Consider the following 26,610-nt stretch of genomic DNA (forward strand, 5'->3'; position numbering starts at 1 on the left):
ATTCCATGAGCCTTTGGCATTTAGCCATGCCAGCCACATGACCACGAAGATGTCTTTGGAAAGCGCTGGCTCTTTGACTTTGAAACAGAGATGAGCACCGCCCCCTAGAGTTGGGAACAACTAGCACTTATGTGCGAGGGGAACCTTTACCTTAGGAGTGCCTAGTTGGTAGAATTTTGTTCCTTCATTTTCCCACTAGTAACTTCTAGAGTCATCCCACAATCATTGTCAAAAAACAGTAACAAGCATTTACATCACTTTAGCAAACCTAGGGATTCTCTTAGTTATAAGTGGAGAAAATATCAATATAGTATTTATATTGACTTATAAATATAGTATTTATTTTTATAAATACAATATAGTAGTTATTATTTAAACAGAATTTTTAAAAAAACATTGCTTGTTGAACAAGCTATAGGTTTTATGGAAAGCCAAAAAAAACCCCAAAAACCACTTTCTGGCTTAGGTTTATGAGTTAGCTGGATTACCAATTGTTGTCTGAGATCACTTTATGAGACCTTTGTGACAGTTCTAAAATTGAAGTTCTGCAGCCTCCATAATACAGGATCTGCTGTGTTGAAGCACTTAGAGAATTTGTTTCAGGATGTGTCTGACCTAAGCAAAGTACATAAAATTATCTGCTACAATGTCCTACCTGTCAACGACTACCTCAGCTTCAACCACAACAATATACGAGCACACAGTAGATATAAAGTTATGGTAAACCACTCCAAACTCAATTGCAGAAAATACGACTTCAGCAACAGAGTTGTCAATGCCTGGAATGCACTACTTGATTCTGTTGTTTCTTCCCCAAACCCCCAAAACTTTAACCTTAGACTGTCTACTGTTGATCTCACCCCATTCCTAAGAGGTCTGTAAGGGTGTGCGTAAGCGCACCAATGTGCCCACCGTCCCTGTCCTAATGTCCCTTTTTATTTGTATCCTTTTCGTGTATTCAAAAACATGTTTATACTTATATATGTTATATAATATATGCTTGACGAAATAAATAAAATTTAAAAAAATGTGCTGCATTATCTTGAAACTGGTAAAAAAATGTTTTTAAGACTTTGTGGAGCTTATAAATGATGTACTTCCCTATTTAGAGGAACCATAAATTTACCATACCATCTGTTTATCAAATGCAACAAATGGATAGAATATATGTGTCATTCATAAAACCAGAATCTTAATGGAGGAAAAGGAAAATATAAAACTTTCTAGTCTCTTCCTGAAGAGAGCAAAGAAGAAAGTAATCTGTACTTCAGGGGCGCTGGAATTCCACAAGATAAATGCCACCCTCCTAAACTGGATGTTTTTCCAAGGGATCATGTGCAATAAATCCTCTGAAGATAATTGGAGTTCTCAGTTTGCTATGTGAGGAAAACTCCTTTAGGTAAACTGAACCAAATGTATTTAAAGGTGTATATGTCAAAACAAGCACTTTGAACAAAACCAATAAAGACTGTAACCAAGCTAAGCCAGCAAATCTGGGACTGACACAGTGGCCAAATGATTGGAAATAGTCGAAATACATTCCAATACTGAAAAAAGGGGAGTTAACAGAGTGTGCAATATTTTTAGTCTCACATGCTAGCAAAATACTACTAAGGATCATCCAATATAAATTAGACCTGTATCTGGATAAAGAGATAGCAGATTTCCAAACTGGCTTTAGAAAAGGCTAATGAACGTTAGACATTATAGCTGATGTCCACTGGATAATTGAGAAAGCCAAAGAATGCCATAAGAAAGAAATGGGCGTGGCCAGTTTGACATCACTTGTGTCGGGAGTCCCTCTGGCGGGCCTGGCACTCTACCAGCGAAAACAGCCCCCCAAGCTCCATTTTCAGCTATGACGGCCTCCTGCAACCATCTGCCAGCAAAAATGGAGCTTGGAAAGGCCTCACACAGCCCTCCTGAGCTCCATTTTCGGTGGCAGAGGCACCGTGGGCAGTCCTGAACTGTTTTCATGGTGACCCCGCGAGCCAGATCTAAGTACCTCATGGACCTTGAGTTTTGACACCCCTGATCTAGAACCATATGATAGTGAATGGGGAAAAAAATCTATTTTTTTCATCCCTTCCCTAGTTCCCTGTCTCATGAAGATATTGAGCATTTCTACAAAATATCAGAAAGGCATGTATTCAAAAAGTAATTCTAATTCAGAGTGATATTGTTCAGCTTGGTTGCAAAACTATTATTAATCTGCTGTTGTCCCCAGGGACAGCTCCATTCTTAAAATCACATCACCGCTGATGTGCTCTGTAATGAAATGACGTTTTGACTGGCAATTTATAGCTGTGATCCAAAAAGTGGTTCAGTTAGAGAACTGCTAATATACCTTGGGATGAAATTAATTAAAGGAGAGGGGAGTCCAAAGTACTTATTCAAGAAGAGAGGTTTGTGGCATTTTTCCAGGATTCATTGCTCTGCCCTGACTATAAACATCCTGCTGTGCACAGGTAATACTGACTCTGCATGAGGTATGAAATGAAATTAGTTTGTACTGAGATACAGCAATATTCCGGCTCAGAAGATGCCTGTTGAATCTTGGTGTATATAGCATGAAGTTGAACATGGTATGATAATATGCTGAATCAGACCATTGCTTTGCACCTTGCTCAGTTTTACATTTACATTCATTAGAAGTAACTCCCCAAAGTTTTAGAATGAATGATTGCCCTGAAATTAGAGGAACCCAATCCAGAATCTTTTATAAACAAAATGCAATATTTCTTTATTCAAATTTATTAGCTGCGCAGTTCCAATGGACATGCTGTACTATTGTTGTACAACCAACAATACTTTTTCAAAATATGTCCACCTCCAAATTCAGGATCCAATTTGGATCTTAAAATGTACTTAAACCTTTAAGAATGCATATGTATATATTAGTTTTACTATATTGTGGATTACACGTGTATTTTGCCTGAACTGTTTGTTTACACTTTTTTAAAAAGTTTCAAATCAGTTGGTTGAACTGCCAAAAAATAGAGCTGAAATCTGTCAGAAAGATACTTTCCTGCTTCATTAATGAAATGTGATTTAAACTTATCAAGACAGAGATGAAAAAGAAATAGGCACTAGAGAAAGATAAAATAGCTATGAGAACAACCCCCAAGCTCTGTGTAAATATCAAGAGGCTAAGTTAAATGTAGTTGGGCCGGTTAACCAAACACACTTCTGATGTTCACATAACATATTATTTTATGGTTTAAGTTATGGCTTGCTTCACATAACATGCTAACCAAATCGATTATAGCCTAGCCCATCCATATCATCACTATTGTTTTATATTATGAAAGTCCAGAAGGTATAATGCTAAAACATCTGTGGGATGTTTGATAACTCAAGGAGATTGCACTGCTTTTTATTTGCACTGTATTTTCTAGAGAACCATCTTTCTGCTTTATAAAGTAATAGAATCACCCAATTAATTTTGTTTACTTATTAAATTTAGAAACTGCCCATTTTATCCACAGAGCGACTTTTAATGGTAAAAGGAAAACCTTCCCCACTGTTTGTTCAGATTTAGAAGCCATATTTTTAAGAGAAATAGAAAGAATATGTTTAGTTGGATGGGATCAAGCTGAGAGGCAATGTGATCCTTTCCATAGTAGTAGTTTAGTTACCTTAAATAAAAAATAAAAAACAAACTGCTATTTAACTTCAACTGCTAAATAACTTCAAAGAGTAATTTAGTTTGGGAATGACATTTGATAATACAGGTTGTCCTTGACTTATAAACATTTGCTTAGTGACTGTTTAAAATTACAATAGCACTGAAAAAGGGGATTTATTTTTCATACTTATGACCAGCATCCTCATTGTCATGTGATCAAAACTGATATGCTTGGCAACTGGCATGTTGCCATGTATTTATGACTGTTGCTATGTCTCGGAGGCATGTGATCCACCTTTTGCGACCTGACAAATAAAGTCAATGTGGAAACCAGATTCACTTAACAACTGTGTCACTAATATAACAACTGCAATGATTCACGTAACATCCATGGCAAGAAGAGTCATAAAATGGGGCAAATTCAATGAACAACTGTCTTGCTTCATAACGGAAATATTGGGCTTAATTGTGGTTGTAAGTCAAGGATTATTTGTAGTCCAAGAGAGTCTGGGGTCATGGAGGGTGAGGTAGGAGTAGGGGTAAATGTAGCGTATGGTGTAGGGTAAGCTTTTGCTGGGGAAGATGGCATTTTTTTATAGCAGCTCCCAGTTTTGCTTGTGGAGTAATGGTGGTTGTAGCAAAGATGCTCTTCTCCATCATAGCCTCAAGGAGACCAAACATTGAACTGATCTCTAAACTCCTTGCTCTCCCCTTAGCCCGCTGCCCTTCCCCCATCTTCCTCCACAGAGCTTCTCCTCAAGGCAAATTTCTGGCTGACGGAGGATCAAATATGCCCAGTCACTTTTCCTCCTTCTCCTCTGTCCAAGACATTTCCCAGAGTTGTTCGTACAAAATAAACTAACAAGGCACTTCCCTCCCCTCCATTGAGGTTCAGTTTTCCAGTAATGGTGCCTGTCTCCTTTGCTTTGTTCAGCTTTGCATATAAAAACTCACAGTAGCTCCCCATTAACTAAAACTCTGTGTGTCTGTGTCTCTGTCTGTGTGTGTGTGTGTGTGTGTGTCTTACAATCCCAATTTATTTCCTGAGGTGAAAATGCAACATGAGCAGATGGCAGATTGTTTTAGCAGACAAAATATAGCCAGAGCCTCTTGATGCTGATTTTAAGGATGATGTAAATTTCTATTATGAATTTAGTTAGTTAAATAGTGCTTACGAGTTAATGAATTTGTTGCACTTCAAATGCTTGTTACAAGTAGAGGTTCAGCCATTCATGATCCCCTGAGGAATTATCAAGAAGAATGGAGGTTCAGAAGCAACGGGATAGTCTACTTGTGTTAGTGTTGTCAAATTGGGGAAAAAATTAAAGGGATGTACAAAACAGATTCCTTTGGTACTACTATTTTTTCTGTGGATTATAGCAAGAAGCATTTATTAGTAATGAACTTGGCTCTGTATTAGTATCTTATTATCTGAGTAAAAGCCAGATTTTTAACTATGGCTATAAAAGCAATATTTTTAATAACAAATCAATGAGCTGGTCCAGACTATTATGCAATATTCATCTAATTATTTTACTTATTATATTTTTATTCAATACCAAGTTTTTTGTAATGTGCATATTGTTATGATTATGTTTCCAACTTGCTTTGGTGCCTAAATAAAATTGATACTGTTTTCCTGTACATTTGCATTGCATATTTAGACTAATTATTTTTAAAAATTAGAATTCAATTTCACAAAGAAACTTCACTACCCCTAAAGACAGCAGCATAAATTAATACAGGACTGAATCAGGGTTGCATTTTGCACTTGTAATTGATATTCATGCCCATAACTTGCACAATAAAACTAAGGTACTTTTCTTTCCCCTAAATCTGGTAATGATTTGCAAACCTAATGCTTTTGGGAAAGGTAAAACAGTAAGATGATTGTATTTTGTGTCTGGGGAGGGGGGAAGGGTTGGCTTTCACAAAAAATTCCATATATTCTTGGCATATCAAATTAGCACAAACAAAAACTACAGAGGTCTGCTGTACAGCATTTACAATGCCCTAAGCGGTTGTAAGATTTGTAGGTATTTGGAATAAGTTCTTAGATGCGATTTGAATAATATTATCATAATTATCTTCGTGATGCTTTCTTCTTAGTTTTTTCTTCCTCCTCCGTATACATTAAGACAGACTTTATTACAGTATGTTGTGAGCAAATTCTTGCAAAAATAATCTGTTGATTTTTTTTGTCCACTGATAAGTGAGGAGTCAAAATAAGCAATAGTGATACACATTTTCTTTCTCCTCACATATCTATTTGAGATAGGGTAGATTGTTCATGCCAGCTGTTTTGCTTGCAATGAGCTCTGGAAATTAAAGGTTCTCATAAGAAGAACCTAATAATTATTTATTTATTCAATTTATATAGCTGGCCACCTCAACTATGATTTTGTTTATACAATTTATAACCACCGGTAGCTAATCAGAAAAAGAGGGATCCTTGATGGTCTCTGAGCTTGGTTGTTTTCTTGCAGACATTTCATTACCCAAACCAGCACTAATGATGTTACCTAGTTTGGGTAATGAAACATTTGCAAGAAAACAACCAAGCTCAGAGAGCACCAAGGATCCCTCATTTCAACCCTGAGCTACAAATATTCTCCTTTATTGGAATCTGAAAATATTTTTCCCCCTCTAGCCAGAGACTGCCTATGAGTTTCAGAATTTGGGGAAAAATTAATCTGAATTATTAGCCACTCCAAGGCAAATCAGTAGGTCAAGGAATCATGGCATGTTTGTTTGCATAGCAATACTGTTAATTACACATAACATAGCTTTTTTCCCCAAAGAAATCTAAACCAGTCTTATAAATGAATCCTATTTGAGAGTCTCAGTCATTAGTCAAGCGTATTATTGATCTCCGTGACATTTTGATCACTGCCTCAAAAACTCTCAAGTTTTTGTATTTCTTGTTTTAAATCCAGTAACTATTTTTTAATTCAAGCATCAAATGTGTCTTTTTTCTGCCTTGTTGGGTTTTTAGTTCAGTTTGATTTGGTATTTGCTCACCTTCCAAGAGCATGCTTTGTGATCCTTACTTAGCATTTTCTCTTACTTATTCCAATGTCTAATCAATGTTTTCATGATCAGCATCTTATATAATTTTTCTTAAATCATTTTGTTTGCTAAGTTAGATCGATTTGCCCTGTATGCACATAAACAACTTTATAGGGTAATAAAATGTCAATTGAACTTAAAATTTAGTTCCGTATAATGATATGGTATATACTCTGTAAACTAGCTGCTGTTCTGGTATCCTGTCAGACACTGCATCCTATATAAGAGATGGTAACTTTAAGGGTAAAGACTTGTGTTCAAAACAAAAATTAAAATTATTTTGAGAAACCGCTATCAGAGTCACACTTGCAAGCCAAACTGTTATGCAATCTTCTAAAGTATTTTTATATAAATTGCAAGAATGTCAGAATCACTGTCTTTATTTGGTCTCCCCATTACTGCTAAGTATCATATGATTTAACCACACTTGGATTTATAATTCCAGGAAGTTTCAATAGTTCTGACATGAAAATACTTTTAAAAAAATGTATGAGTAAAAAGGGATTGGATAGATTCAGGGAGATTCAGTGTTCCCTCTGGCATGTCTCTAAATATTAGTTTCAGGAGAACAGTGGTATGAGAGAGTTAAGTTTATAGCTTCAGATTGTGGCGATTTCAGAACAGTGTTTCTCAGCCTTGGCATGAGAAGATGGATGGACTTCAACATTAGAATTTCCCAGCTAGCATACTGTAGCAATAACAAGAGATTACAACAATAACAAGAGATTACAAGGCTGATGCACTATAATAAATTACATTCCAAATTGTTCAGCCAACCTCAGTGATACACATAGTGGCTTGATCGGAAAGGCTTAGAGATCTGTTTATTAGAAAGAATAGGTACTATTTATTTTTCATAATCCAGTCATCCAGCATAATAGGAATGAGTTACTAATAAGACATGAAATCAAAGTTTCAATTTAAGGCTATATTTCTTGAAATCCACCTATCTCCAAGCCACCATGGTTGAGTAATGTTGGTTTAAGGAAACCTTGAAGACTCAAAGGGAAGCAGAGACAATCAGTTGCTAGCCTACATAAATGCTATTTCTCTCTGCTGCCTAAGAAATGAAGCCGTTTAAAAAATGTTCATTGCATAAGTGATGGATTCTACGCAATTGGAGGGTTAATAACTATTTTAGGAAGTAGATGATGATCCTGGCAACAAAAGCAGTTTAATGTCAAGGGATTCCATTTCCAGGTTGTGTTGCCACTAAATATGAATATGGATTATTTTTGGATATGTGTGTAGGAGTAAGAGCTTTCCTAGTCTGCCTGGAAAAGGCTAGCTAGGATTATTATTGTTATTTTGGGGGCAGTTGCTGTAGCCAGCAGTTGCTATTACAGTTCTTCAGGTAATTTACTAGCAGTCAGAGCTCAGCCTGCAGAAGTCGCCATGATTTCTCTGGCTTCCGTTCTGAGTGCCCTTCCCCCTCAGTTGCAGTGCCAATTCCACAGAGAGAGAGAGAGAGAGAGAGAGAGAACGAGAGAGTTCCTGTAGCTATACACCAACTATTTTTATTTCCTTCTAACCAGCAAAGTTGTCCCAGTGTTGAATGGGGTTGTGGATTTGTTCTGCACTCTTTCAGCACTTCCTCCAAAAAGTTTGATGGCTGGTTGTATCTGATGAAGGAAACTGCAGTTCAGGAAAACTCATGCTTTGTAATAAAATTGGCTAGTTAGAAAAGGTACTGCCAGACTCCCAATTTGATGACCTTGGTCATCAAAGTTGAAGAATCACTTATTGCTTCAGAAGCATGAATCAGATTTGGATGTCTCAAATACCTTTTAAATGTTTTTTTGTTTTTTTTACTGAAGTAGCCAAAGTTTTTTTTTTTAAAAAATGATACATAGTTTTCAGCCAACAACTTCACATCCTATTTCATGTTCAAGCTGCACATTCTATGTAGAAGCAAGAGCCAACTTCTTGTACAAAATGCAGTGTGATAGTAGACATAGTAAGGTGATCAGGTTAATGAGAAATATAGATTTTAAAAATGAGTTGAGTTTATCATCATGTAGGTTTACACCACCAATCTAAGTTCTATGTTTTATAATGTAATTAAATAATCAGAGAATATATTAGTAACTGTTGGCTCAGGTGATTTCTTGAAATTTCAGCTTTTTCTATTTTTTTTTTCAGATTCAAATTTAGCTTTGGGTAGTAGAGAAGAGAGCTGTATCATCTGTGCCACTTGGCAGTAAATGGCTCCTTGAAAACCCTAGAATCTTGAAAAGGTTGGAATCAAATTGTAATTTTAATTGGATAGAGGGGAAATTAATAAATGCATGACAAGAGACTACTCTTACTAGCTCTTTAAATTGCCATTTATATAAAATGAAAGCATACTTTGTTTTTGTCCTCGTCACATTAACTGTTTTTGGGAGAATGCCTCCTGGCACATTACTCCGAAACCATCTGCAGCCCAGCATAGAAAAAGCTGCACATCCATGCCAAAAGTGACATGCAATAACATTTTGAAGGATGCTTCTTAATGGGTATAAATGGGATTGTGCGATCTAACAATTGTTAGGATTCTCCGTGGCTCCATAGTTCTTTGCATGATTTTTTTCTATCTGAAAGTGATGGAGGTTCCTATTACCTACTGCTCTCTAACTTTCTATGTTAGGAAATCTGGTTATCGGTTCTTTTTGCCTTTTATGTACCCCTGAGATGTTTTATGAATGCATATTTAATATTATAAATATGGAATGCTTCTCTTGCTAGTTTTATTTGTATGCCTTTTGTGTTAAGTATTGCCAAGAGAGGGAGTAAACATGGAATTTGGGAGGGGATTTTTCACTTCCCATTCTTAGCTGAAATATCTGGTATCCTAGACTTACATCTTTAGAAAGCCTGCTCTCATCTACTATCCCTAGCAGATATAAAACTAGTAGTTACTATTCATTGTATCTGCTATTTATAAAATGTTCTTGGGCCTAGCATGATCAGTATCATTTGTGCATACTGCTCACTGCCCTGTTTCATATTGTGCTATTTGATTTTAAATCATAGTGCATTAGACTGTTCAGGTATTTTGAGTATTGAGGCTATTGTTACTGTAGCTGATTACAAGAGGTTGCTTCCAAGTAGATCAGAATTGTCCACCTTAATAGCTCCCGCCTTACTCAGCTGGAAATCTTGTTTCAAGATAACTTCTATTTAAGTTGCTATCATGAGTATGGGTATACAAATGCAGATGTACTAGAGTAATTTAGCGCCAAGAGTGAGCAAAAGCATGAGAATGTGTATTTCTCTTTTCCTAGCCAGTATTGCTTCTCTCTCAGAAAAGAAAAAAGTGTCAGTTTTGTTCAGAAGCGACAGGCTTAATCTTTAAGGCTGCCTATTGATTCTTGCAATATTCCGCTGGAGGGTCTGGTCTCATAAGGGAGAAGTGAAGCATATGAAGGTAGAGGGTGCTTTCTTTGGAGGGGGGGAGGTGTTCCTATCTTGTATTTTTAGCATTTTAACTTTGGCAGTCATTTCTCTTTTGTCAGTGAAGAAAGGGAAGAGCTAGCTGCTACCTCAGAAGTGGGAGTTGAAATTCTTCTCTAAAAAGAATTGCAGAAGTCCTAGGTGGTTTCCAGCCACTTCGTTTTGATGTGTAGTTACTTGAGCTGCACACAGCAACACAACAGGATATTCCTTTATTAAACCAAGAAGCAGATGGCCCCTCCTTGCACACCATCTGGGACACATTCTTCACCACACTTAGTAGGCCTCAGAATGGCCGTTTGGCTTTTTCCACATCGTCAGCCTGGTGCCAGAGATGACAATATGAGAGCCTACCATCCACCCTGGGGCTGCTTATTGTTTCATTGCCAGAGAGAGGAAATGCTGAGTATAGAATAAAGCAAGGAGTAAAGGAATGCTTCAGGAGTATCCGCATAGAGCGCCACTTATCAATTGTCACCTACGAGAACTTGTTTCTGCTGGTTGCCATTTTATGGTTGCTGAGGAGATGCAGGTTGAAAACTCGAGAGGTGGAATGCTCCTGCATAATTCCTTGGCAACAACTTAAAACAGTTCTCAGTCTGCAGGGAAGTATATGCAGTGTCACTCTTAGCCCAGGCTGGAGAGGTAAATAAAGGAAGGTACACTGTGGTGCTTCTTCTGTTGCAAAAGAAGTAACTGCTTAAGTTAAGCATTGGGATTTTGCAACTATTTTGATAAATACCCAATGTTTTCTATTTTTGTTTCTGCTCCCCGCCTATCCCCACAAGAACCTCATGTACTCAGGTATATACCAAGGAAAGCCCCTTGGAGCAGTAATCCTCAACCTTGTCAACTTTTAAAGATATTTGGACCTCAACTCCCTAGCTTGGGAATTCTGGGAATCAAAGTTCACACATTCTAAAACTTGCCAAGGTTGAGAAACTCTCTTAGAGGCATAGATTTCTTATTTTCAGAGACACTGCTTCCAATTCCTGTTGAAGACGATAGCAGTAGGTTGCTGCTTTCTTTCCCTACTTATTGTTAGAGTTCCAAGTAATAACTCCATAAAAAGCAGAACTCCAAGGCAGGCAAATTCCTTAAATAACAATTTTGTTGAATATCCTATTGGCTCAAACTGGTGAAAGTTCCCCCTCTCCCCAGTCACATTATCCAATCAAGGTACTGACTGGTTGCATGGTGGCCGGACTCCTCCTCATCCCAGCCATGGTTCCTTGGTTCCTACAGGAAAGTATTTTGTTTTGGCTACAAACCCCCATCTATTTCCCCCCTCTCTATCCCTTCTTCACACTGTGGCAACCTTAAAGCCTCCAAAATGGCCTGCCAGGTTCGCTTCAGAGTTGACACTTGAAATTTCTAGTCCTGTGTTCAATATGACTAAACAGACTCATTCTTCAATAAATCTTCCATAACAAAATGCAAGTTATAGTTATAGTTGATCCATAAAGCCTCTATGTATTAACAAAAATTCTGAAACCCTTTTTCAGTATTGAGGCAGACTGAAACATTGACCTATTTTATTCATTGGAGAGTCCATGCTAATCTTAGTTGAGAGGTATGGAGATGCTTTGGTTGCATGCTCCAACTTCCAAGTGAGAACAGCAGACATCTGCATGATCTACAATGCAGAAGTAACCCATCAACATTTTTAATGTTAAGTTCTATTTCTTTAATAACCTACAGAGGTACTTTATAGGGAGAGAATAGCAAAATACCAAGTTTTACCTATGTCTGATACCTCACAAAAATACAAGACAGCCTGCTTACTCGGGTGAGTTGTTCTTACGGAGTAAATCAGCAAAATATAGGTGGTTTAAGGGCACAGAAGCAAAGCTTTAATTAAGAATGTGTTGGGTATCATTTTGAAGAGTGGTATTCCTACCTTTGTACATAAATACACATCTTCCATTTGTCATTCAGATCATCTCTGTTATATGTTATGGGAGCCAGTTAAGGATTTTCCCTTTGACATCTGGGTTGAATATCTTGGTCTGTCAGTATAACGTCATTGTATCAAATTAAAGATAGGTAGTTTTTTTTAAAAAAAAAAATGCATTAAATGCAGTTTCCCAATGTTTTATTGAAAGCTAACTGGAATCATCATGAAATCTGTGCATTGAATCTAAAGCAGAATATAAGTAGTCCTCAACTTACAACCACAATTTAGCCCAACATTTCTGTTGCTGAGGGGGGCATTAAGTGAAATTTTCCCCATTTTACGACCTTTGATAGTTAAACAAATAACTACAATATAATTAGTAACATAGTTAAGTGAATCTGACTTCCCATTGACTTTGTCGAAAGGTCACAAAAGTGGTGAAAAAGTCATGTCACTTTTTTTCAGTGGCATTGTAATTTCAGTCACTAAATAAACTGTTATAAGTTGAGGACTACCTATAAGGTCAAGAGTAAGATTTACTCTGGCAGTTATGTCTCCCAAAAGGTCTACATGCTGAACGCTTGGAAATGGATGGTTACTGACAAAAGCAATAAATGCTTTTATGCTTTTTATAATAAATTATGATTTAGGAAGATATTTTTGATTATAGAATTTATATAATCCCTCTAGGTCTCACTCATATGCATAACGGGGGTTTAAAAAATCACTATATAAAGTATTTGTTTTGAAATTACACCTGTTGTACTCTGTATAACCCTTCCATTTATTCTGCAATGAATTTAAAAGTGGCTCAATATATTGGGAAATCAATCACGTAAGTCACAAATAAGCACAAAACAAGTGAACTTTACAGCAAAATTAAATTTCTGTGCAGGTTCAAATCATCCAATTTCTGGGGTCTACGACAGGGGTGGGGAAAAACACGAGGGGGTGAACTCTTCACACAGGCATCTGGCATATCATCTCTCTATTGATTAAGAAGTTCATTTTACTTCTGTACTGTGCATCAAAAGCTTTGTTTTACACAATTCTTGAGAGTTAATTTTGCTCCTTTTTTGGCCTTCAGAACCTCTGTAGTACAATCTGCAATGGAGCAAAGCAAGGATTTTAAACTTAACTTGTTAGAAATAATGAAGAAATCTTTGCCACATAAAAACACAAAACTTAAACTTAAAAGAGTCAGCATTGCCTTTGCCCCAAACTACAGTAATAATGAATGAGGGCTTTTTTCCTCTTGCATTTTTGGAGAGGGGATTGATTCAATTTGAAGTTTGTTGGTTAGCAATAGCAATAGCAGTTAGACTTATATACCGCTTCATAGGGCTTTCAGCCCTCTCTAAGCGGTTTACAGAGACAGCATATTACCCCCAACAACAATCCGGGTCCTCATTTTACCCACCTCGGAAGGATGGAAGGCTGAGTCAACCCTGAGCCGGTTAGATTTGAACAGCCGAACTGCAGAACTGCAGTCAGCTGAAGTAGCCTGCAGTGCTGCATTTAACCACTGCGCCACCTCGGTTCAGTTAACTATGACCTTAATCCTAAATTTACATCCTTCATTAGAAAAAGCTCAGTAGAAGTCAAAAGCAAAAAACAGTTCCATTTAAATATCCTAATACAATTCAATGTGCAACTTCTGAATATAATTTATCTTCAATTACAATATTACTTCCATTTGGTATTCAAAAACCGTCTGTGTGTGCGCGTGCACACACACACACAGACAGAGATAAGTTGTTAAAAGCTATTTAATTAAATATTTTAATTTTGGGGTGTCCAACTTAACTTTTTTGTTTTTGTTTCAGACATGTACTCCAGATGGACAGCAGAGTTATAACCTGCCTGAACTTTATAGAACGGAAGATTATTTTCCTATCAAATGTATTGGTAGCAAGTATCAGAGCCATTAGTTTTGTATTTATGCTTATTGCCTTAAACTATATGGGTATTCTCTTTCCATCTTCTTATTTTACATTTGTATTAGGACAAAATTCATTATGGGAAAAAAACTTTGCTATTTCCAACATATTGTGTTCTAATCTTGATTTTGGGAGGATGAAATATTTTTATTTCTTGTATTATACTTGAGGTATGTTTACATAAATAAAAAATCAGGAAACAAGATTTAAAATGGAAAGAAAAAATATTTGTGAAGGCATGCTAGAAACGGCTTTGTCGCGTTTTAATTGTTAAAATCTGTAGTCTCAGCCACTTCAGAACAAAAATCCCATTTCAAAAGTAACCTAAGTAATTATGTAGTATTTGTATTCAAAAGAAAAAAGCAAATCCCATCAAAGTGGCAGAGATATTCAAACGTATTACTGAATGGTAGGAAAAAAAAGTTCTTATGTGTATTTGGTGCAAGCAGGAAAGACTGCACCATTAATATAGTGTGCAGTATGAAAATCGGTTTGGTGTACTAGTTAAAGGCAATTACATTGTCTAGAAACCAAGATTTCTAATCATGCCTCCCTCACAAACAAAATCAGACAGATAAAATTTGGTCTCTCTCAGACCTTAGGAAGAAAGCAGTGACAAACTATTTTTGAAAAATGTTGCCCAGAACACTACACAGACTTGTCCAGGCAGTCACCAGGAATCAACACTGACTTGAAGACAAAACAAAATACAATGAAAAAAAGAGTCAGTTCTATTTACACTTCTCCTTACGATGTCTGCAATTAGAATATATGCAATTGTTATGAACAATTAACTCTCAAATGGTTTGATTTTTGGTCATAAATAAGCACACAATTGCTAGTTGTGTTTAAAAATTAAAATGTTTCACTGCTTGAAGCTGGACAAACAGGAATTCTAACGTCATTGCAGTCTATTTAAATCTGCAAGAATTATCAGCAATCTGGTGCTCAGGCATATCAATGAATATATTTGCTGGCAACAAATATCCTTTAGAATATTTGTGCATAGAGAGAAAAACTATAAATGAAAGGCAGCAGGGCCTGCTAAAGCTAAGATAGGCAAGCAGTCTAATTAATAGCAAGTAACTATTCAGAAGAGAAGGAAATCCTTGTTCAAATCAGAACACAGCGGATAGAAAAGGAACACAATTCAAAGATTATCTAGAGCTGAACTCAACTCCTGGTTACTACAAGGTGACCTCACTTTGCCCCATGTATTTTTAGAAAGAAAAATATGGGAGGCTGTAAAAGTAAAGTCTCCTTCAAGCACATCTTTAATATGTATGGGAATTTCATGGATAAGTTATGTTGTTTTCCAAGCAACTATACATACATGATTTGCCATTACCTTCAGCCAATACTTTATTTCAATTTTCTAATCTGCGTTAGAAAACTTCTGCAGCTCTGGAATTCTGCTTACTAAACCTTTTGTCCGTGTGTGTAGGAGAGGGGGTGGCACATTTGGATAAGTGTTGCTTTATAACCCGGGGTGATAGGAGCAGCTTAACGTGTTTTGTAATGGGCCAGATCCATCATGACATATATTTGGGTAGAGTATCCATAACATACTTTCAACACGCCAAACATAAATAGCAGATTGCCAACTTCTGGTGAATTGGATTTTGTGGTCATTTGGTACCCAATTTATAATCTCCCAGAAACTGTAAGGTGAAGGTTGCTACTTTACCATTGAGGTGTATTTGTTTTTCTGCAATAATTCAAATGTAAATACAGCATTAGTGGAATTTTTAAGTTTTAACAAATCTTTCTTAAGTATTTTTTACTGGAAATTAATATAAATATTGTCAAGTTTACCCCAGTACAAATTTAGAATTTTTTTCCTCTGCTAGAACAATCCAATAAATACATCCTTGACTCCAGCAGACTGCATCACAACGCAATAAAATGAGGCATTTAAATATAAGCAAAATGAAAAAGGGAAAACATGTTTTAAAAACTAGGTGAATTAATTAAAAAAAAGATCATAAAATGCTCTACAATGAACTCTGCTACAGTAGAAACCTTATTAGGGCAAAAATACACATTGACAATACTGTTAAAACTTACTGATTTGCTCCAAGTCACCACCCTTCAATCCTCTACACTGATTCTGTGTGAAAACTCAAATAGCATATCTGCAAACAATGGGTATGAGACACATTTCAATCCATTCACTGAGTTACAAATCTTAAGGACTGTCAACATACAAGAAAAATGACAGTACTTTTAAATATGATTTCAATAGAAATGTTAAGCACATCTTTAAACTGACACTGAAAACAACAGAAAGTTAAAATGTTTGGATGTGTTATGCTGCATCTGCAAATGCATATACAGTACTGTAATTTTAATACATTTCTATCTGTTTGGTAGATATAATCAGTAGATTATATATTAACACTAGCTTGCACATAGATAGCTTATGTTTCATTTTCTCAAGGCATAAACTGTAGCATCTGAATTTTGTTTTCTTTCAACAAAAGCCATCACAATGACTTGGGAAACAGGTAATTCAGAATTTGTAATAAAGCAAATATTTACATTAAGCACAATACAGCAATTTATTTAGATGCTTAAATGAATACAAAGGGGAAATAAAGATCACAAAATTATCCATACTACAACAATGTGTCATATATTAGATGGTATAAATGAATAACACCATTAGGTGTTAACTAAAGATAAAACTAAATATCCAAAAAATGCAGCACTCATTTCCGTATGCTGCTTTTAACACAGTACAGTTTTATACAGATCTAAAAGGTGTCAAAATTAGTAGCTGCAAACTTGTTTCTTGCATGTGATTTTAGCTTAAAAGATTTCAGAAAATGTCTCTGAAATACATAGTCTTCAGTTGTAATGTCAAGGATATTCAAGAACAAGAAAATTCTATAATACAATAAGAGTCCAGATATATTTTATGTTGCTGGCCTCTTTGAGATTGTACAAGGTTATGTGCAAAAACTAAGTCTGTCAAAAGTCATACTATAGCAGTTTCAAGCTTTTTGCTAGGTAAACTAGATACAGCATTTATTACACAGCAGGGCAACACTAAAAAAAAGGGAAAAGAACCAAATCTATGATGGATACACAAGAACAATAGCATAAGCATCACTTGAGTAGGTCTAAAAGACTGTACAAATATACATTTCAACTATTCAGAATGATACATGAAAAAACAATTTTCCCAGAGTCTACTATACACATTGAACTGGTAGCTCTTATGTTGGCCCTATAACTACCATGTGGAAAAGGTAATGTTTAAAAAGACATACAGCTGAACATATACAGTGAAATAAATGTTGAAAATGCCGATAAAATAAACCTTTTCTTCAGTGAACTGGGAGCCACCAGCATATCAGTTTTCACATTGTTACTGTGCTCATCACAGCACATACTCTCAAGTGAGATTTGCCAACAGCATACTTTGAAATAAGTACTAGAAATGGTGGCTTTGTAGCTACTAGCCAGATGACCTTGCACTCAAAAGGCAGTACCAGTTGTAATGAACTTTAGCATTCATTGTAAATGAAAGTATTTAGACAGTTGATAAGTGGGAGATACTGAGGCCATGGAGTTAACCAACTTTTATGCTTGCTGGCTACTCAGCTCTACCCCCGTTAGGCTGCTATGCATTGATTCTGTAACCCCATCAGTCACGTTGTCAAACTGGTCTCCATCCTCACTGTCAATTGTGCTATTTTGCCACTCCATCTGTGGGTTTGACAACTTCTCATTAATTTCTGTTGCATTTTTCCACTGCGACTGGTCCTTAGACCAAAACTCACCTACTTTTCCATAGGAACTATTCTTCCATTTCAAATGGTCTCCATCACTTTCAGAGACAACACATTTTGTTTCTGCACCTGGTTTACTATTAGCATCTTCACTTTGGGATGATTCATCAGTCCAAGTTTCGGGCTTCACTTCAGATACATTATCTTCAAAGTCAGATGCCTGTTGAGAACCAGGTCCACTTTCAGAGGCTGATGCTGCATCTTTCCATTCAATAACATCATCCTGATCTTCTTGGTCACCTTCACTGTCTGAGCCATTAGCCGCCTGCTTTCCTGGTTCCTCTACAGAGCAACTTTCCTGTATTTTTGAATCTCCTCCATTCTCTTTTTGGTCTGTTTTTTCTGGAGGCTCCAACACGGCTTCCAAGGGTGCCTTAGATATGTTTTCATCTGTGTTTTCATTTATACTAATTATAGATGTTTTGTGATCAGAAACAACTTCGACAAAAGGACTATTGCTTTCATTGAATTCATCTTCTATATTTTCATAACTGTCTGAAGAACTTTCATTATCTTTACCCAAGTTTATTTTTTTATCAACTGTTTTACTAGCATTGACTCTAGAATTCTCTTCATCGTGATTTTCAAACAGCCATTCATCATCAAAATCCATTTCATGTTTCACTTTATTTAATTCTTTCATGTTGAATCCTAGTAAAACACCCATTTTAAACTTTTCACAATCTCTAACACATTTCTTCCTTTTGTTACTAAAGTGTGAAGCAATATCAGATTTCCATAGCCAAAGACTGGCTGCTAACTTTTCAATTTCTCTTCGACCGGGATATGGTTGTTTATTGAAATACTTGGTGAGAAATGTTTTTCGGGCTTCATACGAATCATCTTCATGACCTTTGGGATCCAAAGCAAGTACTACAGGTTCTTCAGGCTTTTCCTCAAAAACTGAGGGCGAATCATCGTCATCTATTTTTCTTTTCTTCAAAAGAGAAAATTCCATGTGTTCATAAGTACGTTTCACAGGTCCTGTACCTGGAGACTGATTTATCCGAGAGGGAATATTAGATTTGTCTTGACCATTTTGTGTCTTCCCCACACCTCTACAGTGGACAAGGTGCAGAGTTATAGTTGAGGCAGTCATGTTACTAGTGTACACTCCAAGGCAATGAATACATTTATATGTGAGCTTTTTCTCTACTGGATGAACTGTTTGAATAACTTGGTGTCTCTCTCTTAAGTGATGCGCCAGTGCATCAGAGATGGGTCCTTTGAGGATGGAAAAACACAAAGGGCAGAGAGTTTTCCCTACATCTTTCTTGTATGGAACTGCTGCTTGAGGTGAACTTTTGACAGGTAAATCTGTCTTCTCTTGAATTTTTGGCTGTGGTTTTGCAGGAACTGGAGGAGTATTTTGAGCGTGATAAGCAACAGATTCAGCAGGGGCATCTCTCAAATTGTAGGTAGTTACAAGTAAGTGTATATTGGTGTGACTACCCTGTTGTAATGTCAAATCAAAGGTTAAAGTGGAATCTGTTTTAGGTCCCATTTCTTCATCAATATGAACCATTCGCATGTGAGCAGCCATCTTTTCAACATCATTAAAAGTCGAGCGACAGTAGGGACAGGATAGGCCATGGATTAACATATGATTAAGCAATGTATCAGTGGGCAAGTAGCGATTACAGTATAAACATTTGCTAGTAAAATTGTGTATTTTCATTATGTAGTTAGCAACCGCAGGCACCTTTTCAGCTTTGTGTTCTTTCTCAAAATGAACACTATACACATTTTCTGGAAACAGCTCATTGCAGATTGTACAAATTTTCCATTTCTGCGTTGATGAAGTATTAACAGCAGCAGAAGCGGCAGCTGTAGCATTTGCTCCAAGAAGTTTGGGTGTGGACTGGGCTAATCCTCTGGATGCTGCCTGAGACTGAGCTAATGATGTTGATTTCAATGCACTGGATGAAAGTGCAGATGAGTTGGCAGCTTGAAGAGAGTACCTTGCAGAGGTCTGTGGTCTTGCTTCTCCTCCAAGTGGGTACGGCCTTCCATTTCCACTGGGAGGATATTGTTTCAAGGATTGCTGGGATAGAGACACTGGGGAGCTACCAGTTAAACTTAGCCGTCCTGTATGACTAACGTAACTTGGTGGTACAGATTTCACTCCATAGTTATTCTGCTGTAAGTGAACACTGGACATCATATTAACTCCTGAATTCAATGTAGGCTTTGGTATATTTAGTCGATTTATCATTTGCTGTGATGGAAGAGAACGAACATTTCCAGGAGACAGGGGTCCCAATCTCTGAGGAAGTCCCATAGGCTTTTTATCCTGGGGTTTTGGAGCAATCAACATCAACGGTTTGGATCTTGGGACTACCACATTAGTGTGCCCTATCATTGCTGTCACCTGATATCCTATACGCTCATGGTCTTCAATAACATGCTGTACTAAAGCTTCATATGATTTCGGCATAAAAAGGCATCGTTTGCAGTGAATCATACTCTCTTCTCGGGAACTAGAACTCAAGGATACAGCTCCATTGAGTGATTTTTCACTTGATTTTGCTATATAAGGTGCAGCAACATGCTGAAAATGTTCCCTGTAAATGTGCTTTCTAACTATTTCGTAGAGAGGATCTCGGTAAGTGCACTTCTTACAGTAATAAACAGCTTGTTCTATACTGTCAGCCTGCTTAGGTTTAAGGCTATCATGCTTGTTTTTATCTTTAAAAGTGCTGATGCCTCCACTTGGTGTGTTGGCATTGGGAGCATGAAATATTTTAATGTGCGTTTCCAAAGTCTTTTTGTCTGCATTGAAAGTACAGTAGGGGCAATTGAGAAGAATCCTGTTTTCAAAGTCTTCGCTATGAACATTCCGGAAATGACTTTTGTAAGCAGAAAAGAACTTTGAGGAAAATGGACATGCACTGCAGCAAAATGGTTTTGTCCGGTAGTCCTTTTAAAAGAAAAAAAGAAAAAAGTCAGCATTATAAAAATTTCATTTAACATACTTTAAATATATCCTGCTAAGTATTATTAAATTAGTAGAGTCATCATCTATTTAGAAGTTTTTCCTTATACTGGCAAAATCAGGATAGGGTAATGGTTTGATATTATATGCCTCACAGTCTTTTGGGATTAGGGCAGATAATTATTACTGTGAAATAAATGAATAATTCACAGTTCTTCATAGCTTCTCATGATAACACAGTTTATCACAGTTCTAGTACTTCATGGAAATACGGATCAAAACATATAATAAAAAACATTTTTTTAAAGTTTGGCTCTCTAGCCATTAGCAATTATTTTTTAGTATAATTCAGAGTAAACAGTTATATTTAAGCAAAAGGAGTCTCTTAACAAGCTTATTCACTATTCAGAAACTGACCAAATTTTGACTTAACAAGTCCATAACTCGTCTGAACATGTTATGTTTAACTTACATATATGTATATCAGTTCTACAATCTACTGAAAGAACAATTTAATATACATGTTAACTACATGCATGCATTCCAAGCTATGACATGTAAAACATAAAGCATGTGAGTGCTTTATATTTTATAATTGAAATACACTTCAAAATGTTTCAAAACAGTTCTAAAAAAGCAAGCAAGTAAACAATCTTCAACCCTCTTATATTGTCCTATGTACCCCTCAGTTTATTTTATTGACACGGATAATTGTTCATTTTTTAAAGATTTAGTATTCATCCTGATAAGTCTATAAAGAAACATACACTATATTGCCAAAAGTATTTGCTCACCCATCCAAATAATCAGATTCAGTTGTGAGCGTTTGGCAATATAGTGTATTTATATATGATTATATTTGAAGAGAGGTAATAGATTGCTTAGGTAATGAGGTAACTAGATTATCTTAACCATACAAGATCAAGCTATTATTTAACAGAAATCAACAAATCATAGTTCTCCAGAAGACGCAAGAGACATGCAAATTCATGATACAAGATAATAGTCTTCAGTGGGAACTCAAAAGAATATCAGATTGCAAATTAATAAAAGCTTTCAAATCATAGTATTTATATATATACACTCAGACTGATCAACTAAATAGAGCCGGACAATTCAAACATTAAACTTTAAATCATTGTTTGTAGTAACTAGAGTTTAGAATGTCAAACTATTGTTTCAGTTTCTAAATTCGGCAGTCAAAACATTTAGAACCACTAGAACCAATTTTTATTTTGTGTGTTCACACTTTCACATTTTCAGTTGTTTCTGTGAAAGGACGACTTCTGGATGGGAAGCAAAGGCTTTAATTGCAGTTTGTTAATTCTCAGTTCTTCCACAAAGCAGATTCAAATTATTGAAAACTGAGTTTCATGGATTCAAGTTTATGGAAGTATAAATTAACTTTGGGTTGTAAAGCAACAAACATTCACTAATTTTTTTTTAACTTAATGGATTCAGATCAGATATCTTTTACCCATTAATGTACTAACCTGATTTTTTGTAAGCGAAGGGTCCCACAATCCAACATCTTCCCATGTAGTGTTTTTCAAATAGAAGTCATTGGGTTCAAACTGCTTAAAATCCTGCAAAGATGGAGAAAATAGCAAAAACCATAAATAGAAATAACATACTATTAATATTTGACTGGTTATTAATTTCGTACCTAGGTTCATAATCCAAAAACAAAATAGTGCTCAGGGACCAAATCCAAAAGAATACAAGATAATGAATTAATTTCATTAAAGAAATGCAAGACTCAATCTTCAATGAAAGAAACACACTTAAAAATCCTTCCAAAATGAATCTGGATTTACTCCAGTTGGTTTATTGCTTCCCCTTTCCAATATACTCTGGAAACTATCCAGGCATGAAAGTTCTTTAAATATAGTCCTTGATTTACAGCCAAAATTAGGATCTAAATTTCTGTAGCTAAGTGATGCGGTTGTTAGGTGAGTTGCACCAGATTTTATGACTTTTTGTTGCAGCGATTAAACTAGTAGTGTAGTCATTAATGTTATAATAAAGACCGCCTCCTGCCAATTACCTCCCTGCGACCTATTAGGTCACACAGATTAGGCCTCCTCCGAGTTCCATCTGCCAGTCAGTGTCAACTGGCAACTACGCGGAGGAGAGCCTTTTCAGTAGTAGCTCCGACCCTTTGGAACGATCTCCCCGTGGAGATTCGTACCCTCACCACCCTCCAGACCTTCTGCACAGCCCTCAAGATCTGGCTATCCCGTCAGGCCTGGGGTTAAAGATTATAGTCTGTCCCCACCCGAATGATGAATGAATGTTGCTTTTATTTTAATTATATGTTATTTATATATGTCATTGTGTGTCTTCCTGCCCTATCTGTTGTAAGCCGCCCTGAGTCCCCCCAGGGAAAAGGGCGGCCTATAAATAAATTATTTTTTTAAAAAAATTAATCTGACCCCATTGACTTGGCTTGTTGGAAGCAAAGGTTGAAGATGACAATCACAGAACCCTAGGATGCTGCAACTGTCATAAATACATGCTGGTATTACCAAGAGCCCTATCTGATCACGTTACTGCAGAACCTCTGCAACAGTCCTGTGAGTCACTTTTTGCAGTGCTGTCTTAACTTCATTCCGTTGTTCAACTAATAAATCAAGGACTACTGTATTTGCAAAAGCAGATTATTTTTTGCGCTACAAGATCCTTTATTTTGTTATAACATTAATATCTGAGATTTTTTTTCATACCAGAAAGGGAAAACACATTTCTAAGTCTAGGCTAAGTAGCAATCGTACAGAAATGCTGTACAGGTAGTCCTCAACGTACAAGTTACAGCACTGAAAAAAATCACTTATGACCGTTTTCGCACTTACAACCTTTGTAGCATCCCTATGCTCATTGATCAAAATTCAGATGCTTGGCAATTGGTTTATACTTATGACTGTTGCTGTGTCCCAAGGTCATAAGATCACCTTTTGCAACCTTTTGACAAGAAAAATAAATGGGGAAGCCAGATTCACTTAACAATTATATTGCTAAATTATCAACCGTAATGATTCACTTATCACTTGTGGCAAGAAAGGTCATAAAATGGGGCAAAACTCACTTAAAAAATTTCTCACTTAACAAAAAAATAATAATTTGGGGCTCAATTGTGTTCATAAGTCGAGGACTACCTGTAGTACTGAACCCAAGCGAGTAAAAGGGGATATGAGCAGGGAAGGTGCTTGTGCTATTCTTTTCGAGCATGCTTAGCAGAATTTCCATACTGAACAGAGAAAACTAAAGTGCCTCCAACATTTGTTTTTCCATTTTGCAACTAAGAAATCCCTGTATCTTGTCTGCATAAAACTAACAAAGCAGAAGAAAAAGTGACTAATATACAGTGAAAATATCAAGTGAAAAAAATCAGAGGAATGTTTCACATGAAGTTCATTTTCTGTCCAATATACAATCAGCATTAAACTTTACTATCACTTTTATATGCTCAGTTTTTGAAAGATTTATCCCTTGAAGCATTTGCTCTGTCAACAATCATACCACGCCCCTGAAACTTGTATAAATACATATTGCCCATATTTATATTTCATTTACTTAAATCTACATTGTTAGTTTTATGGAAAAAAATCCATTCAGTCATGTAATTGTAGTCTTCAACTTATTAGCGTAAATGCAAGGAAAGCATGATTCACACACTTTTGAAAAAGAGAATTCTACAGAGCCACACACTAGTAGGCAACAAATGAATTTTCAATAAAAGCAGAGATGTTTAAAGTACTCTCTGACAAGAATAGTGTACACTGCTCTTCTATTATAGTGGTTAATAATCATCTAAAATTTGTATAGTATTTAACAAAGATAGTATGAATTAAGATGATAACACCAAATATTTATATTAAAACTTTGTAGGTCTATTCACATTTATCCAAAATAGTTTTTTTGGAAGTCCCAAAGGTGCTTTTTTTTCAAGAGGCAACTGGACTTTCTAGGTTTTATTCGAAGATGTTTCACTTCTCATCCAAAAGAAGCAGCAAAACATCCTCAAAGAAAAACCAAAAAGTCCAGTTGTCTCTTGAAAAAAAAAAAGCACCTTTGGGATAACTAATGACCTGGATAACTGAGAATCTCATAGACATTTCTTTGAAAGGTTCCCATGGCAGATAGATACATGAGGGGTCCTTGGTGCTCTCTGAGCTGGTAGTTTTCTTGCAGGCATTTCATTACTCAAACTAAGTAACATCATTAGTGCTAGTCCTTCACTTTCAGTTTCAAGGTAAGGAGGAAAGCACTGCATGGTATAAAGAGCAAGTCTCAAGCCAGGAATCATCTCTGAGCAGTATCCAAACAACACTGACCAAATCGCCACTGTTGTCCCAAACAAGCAGTTATACACAGGTAGTCCTTGACTTACGATCACAACTGGAACCAAAATTTCCATTACTAAGCAAGGCGGTTATTAAGTGAGTTGCAAGTGTCCAAATTTACATCCTATTTTGCCATGGCCATTATGAGTAAATCATTGCAGTTGTTAAGCACCCAAATTCTGATCATGTAACCGTAGGGATTGGTCTGAGTATGAGGTCCATTATAAGTCACTTTTTTCAGTGCCACTACAACTTCAAACAGCCACTAAGCAAATGGTTGTAAATTTGATTTACTACCTGCAAATAACTCCGCATGTCTTTTAATCAGGACAAGGAGCAGAGGACCCAAGTTCCTGTTCAATCATAGCATCAAGAAACATAGCCACTCAGAATGCTATAGGTTTTGGTTATTAATTAAGGTCAAGTAAAAATTGTAAATCCAAATTCAATGAAATAATGGTGGTGAGGGCTATAATCATCCAGATTCTAACAATAACCCCTCTTCTAAAAAAACATCCCCCTACTTTTCAACTGGATATATTACCAACATTAGAGTTTAACTAATGCTCCCTACAAAATCATACTTACCTCTATATGTTCTTTACAGTATTCCAAACCGATGTCACTTAGTATCTTTTTCACAGTTTTCCGGGCTTTTCTTAAACTGCCAAGATTGTTGACAGGAAGCTGGAACATAGTTTCTGAGAGAAAGAAAATGAGAAACTAATGTAATGAAAATATTTTATTCAAAATAGTCAAACTCAAAATAACTAGAAACATTTGATATCACTTTTGTTCGTTTTTTTAAATTATACACATTGCATTCTTTTGTTCTCTAGGTAATTTCATAAATCAAACAGGTTGTTTGATTAGCAATTCTAATAGGGGAACAAATGAAAACTGGTATATATAGGCAGCGATGTTTTGTTGAAAAACGAAGGAATAAGATCTCTGTTTGAAGGTATGAAATGCAAGGTTAACAATAAATATAAGTATACTTTCTGGGGAAAAATAATGTTAATGTTAACTGAATATATATTGTAGAATGGAAATGAGGCCTTTAGTTATATTAGATGAAACATTTGAGACGGTAAATAATACTTGAAGATGCAGATGTTAAAACACAAATGACATGCTGCATGTGATGATGGGTTTTTTTTCTTTTTTTTCTTCCCCTTTTTTGGGTCTTTTCCCTTTTTTTTTAAACCCTAGGTTATTGTGGTGTCTATTAAATATATAACAGAGAGATACGGGGTGTGTGTATGGGGCGAAACGTAGTAGGGATGCACCTGTAATCAAATGACATACTGTATGGGATGATGGGGTTTCTTTTCTTTTCTTTCTGTGTGTGGGTCTTTTTTTTTCCCCTCTGCCTTTCTTTTTCTATTGTTATGTGATTATGTTGTCTATGTAACAAAAATAAATTTAAATTAAAAAAAAACAGGTTGTTCATTACATTTTGCTTTATAAAGATGAACCTGGAAGATGATTGCCTTTAAATATAAAAGCATAAATACAAAAACAGAGATCATGATGCCTAGATTTGATCTGATATATTTCTGCAAT

The 26,610-nt window shown here is 36.1% G+C and overlaps 2 protein-coding genes across 3 annotated transcripts in view; one reads left to right on the forward strand and one right to left on the reverse strand.

Moving 5' to 3' along the window:
- The window catches only part of BCAS4 (breast carcinoma amplified sequence 4), a 39,596-nt gene extending 22,583 nt beyond the window's left edge, over positions 1-17,013 (forward strand). The window contains exon 5 of the mRNA XM_032217778.1: positions 13,856-17,013. Within this exon, the coding sequence (XP_032073669.1) occupies positions 13,856-13,960 (105 nt within the window). The 3' untranslated portion in view covers positions 13,961-17,013. The remainder of the gene's footprint in view (positions 1-13,855) is intronic.
- Positions 16,517-26,610, reverse strand: part of ADNP (activity dependent neuroprotector homeobox) — a 51,959-nt gene continuing 41,865 nt past the window's right edge. For both annotated transcript variants that reach the window (XM_032217775.1, XM_032217776.1), the window contains 3 exons: positions 25,633-25,745; positions 22,195-22,287; positions 16,517-20,686 (listed from right to left, as the gene is read on the reverse strand). In XM_032217775.1, the coding sequence (XP_032073666.1) occupies positions 17,558-20,686; positions 22,195-22,287; positions 25,633-25,745 (3,335 nt within the window). In that variant the 3' untranslated portion in view covers positions 16,517-17,557. The remainder of the gene's footprint in view (positions 20,687-22,194; positions 22,288-25,632; positions 25,746-26,610) is intronic.

This window comes from Thamnophis elegans, chromosome 5 (assembly GCF_009769535.1).
Source record: "Thamnophis elegans isolate rThaEle1 chromosome 5, rThaEle1.pri, whole genome shotgun sequence".
Taxonomy (NCBI): Eukaryota; Metazoa; Chordata; class Lepidosauria; order Squamata; family Colubridae; genus Thamnophis; species Thamnophis elegans.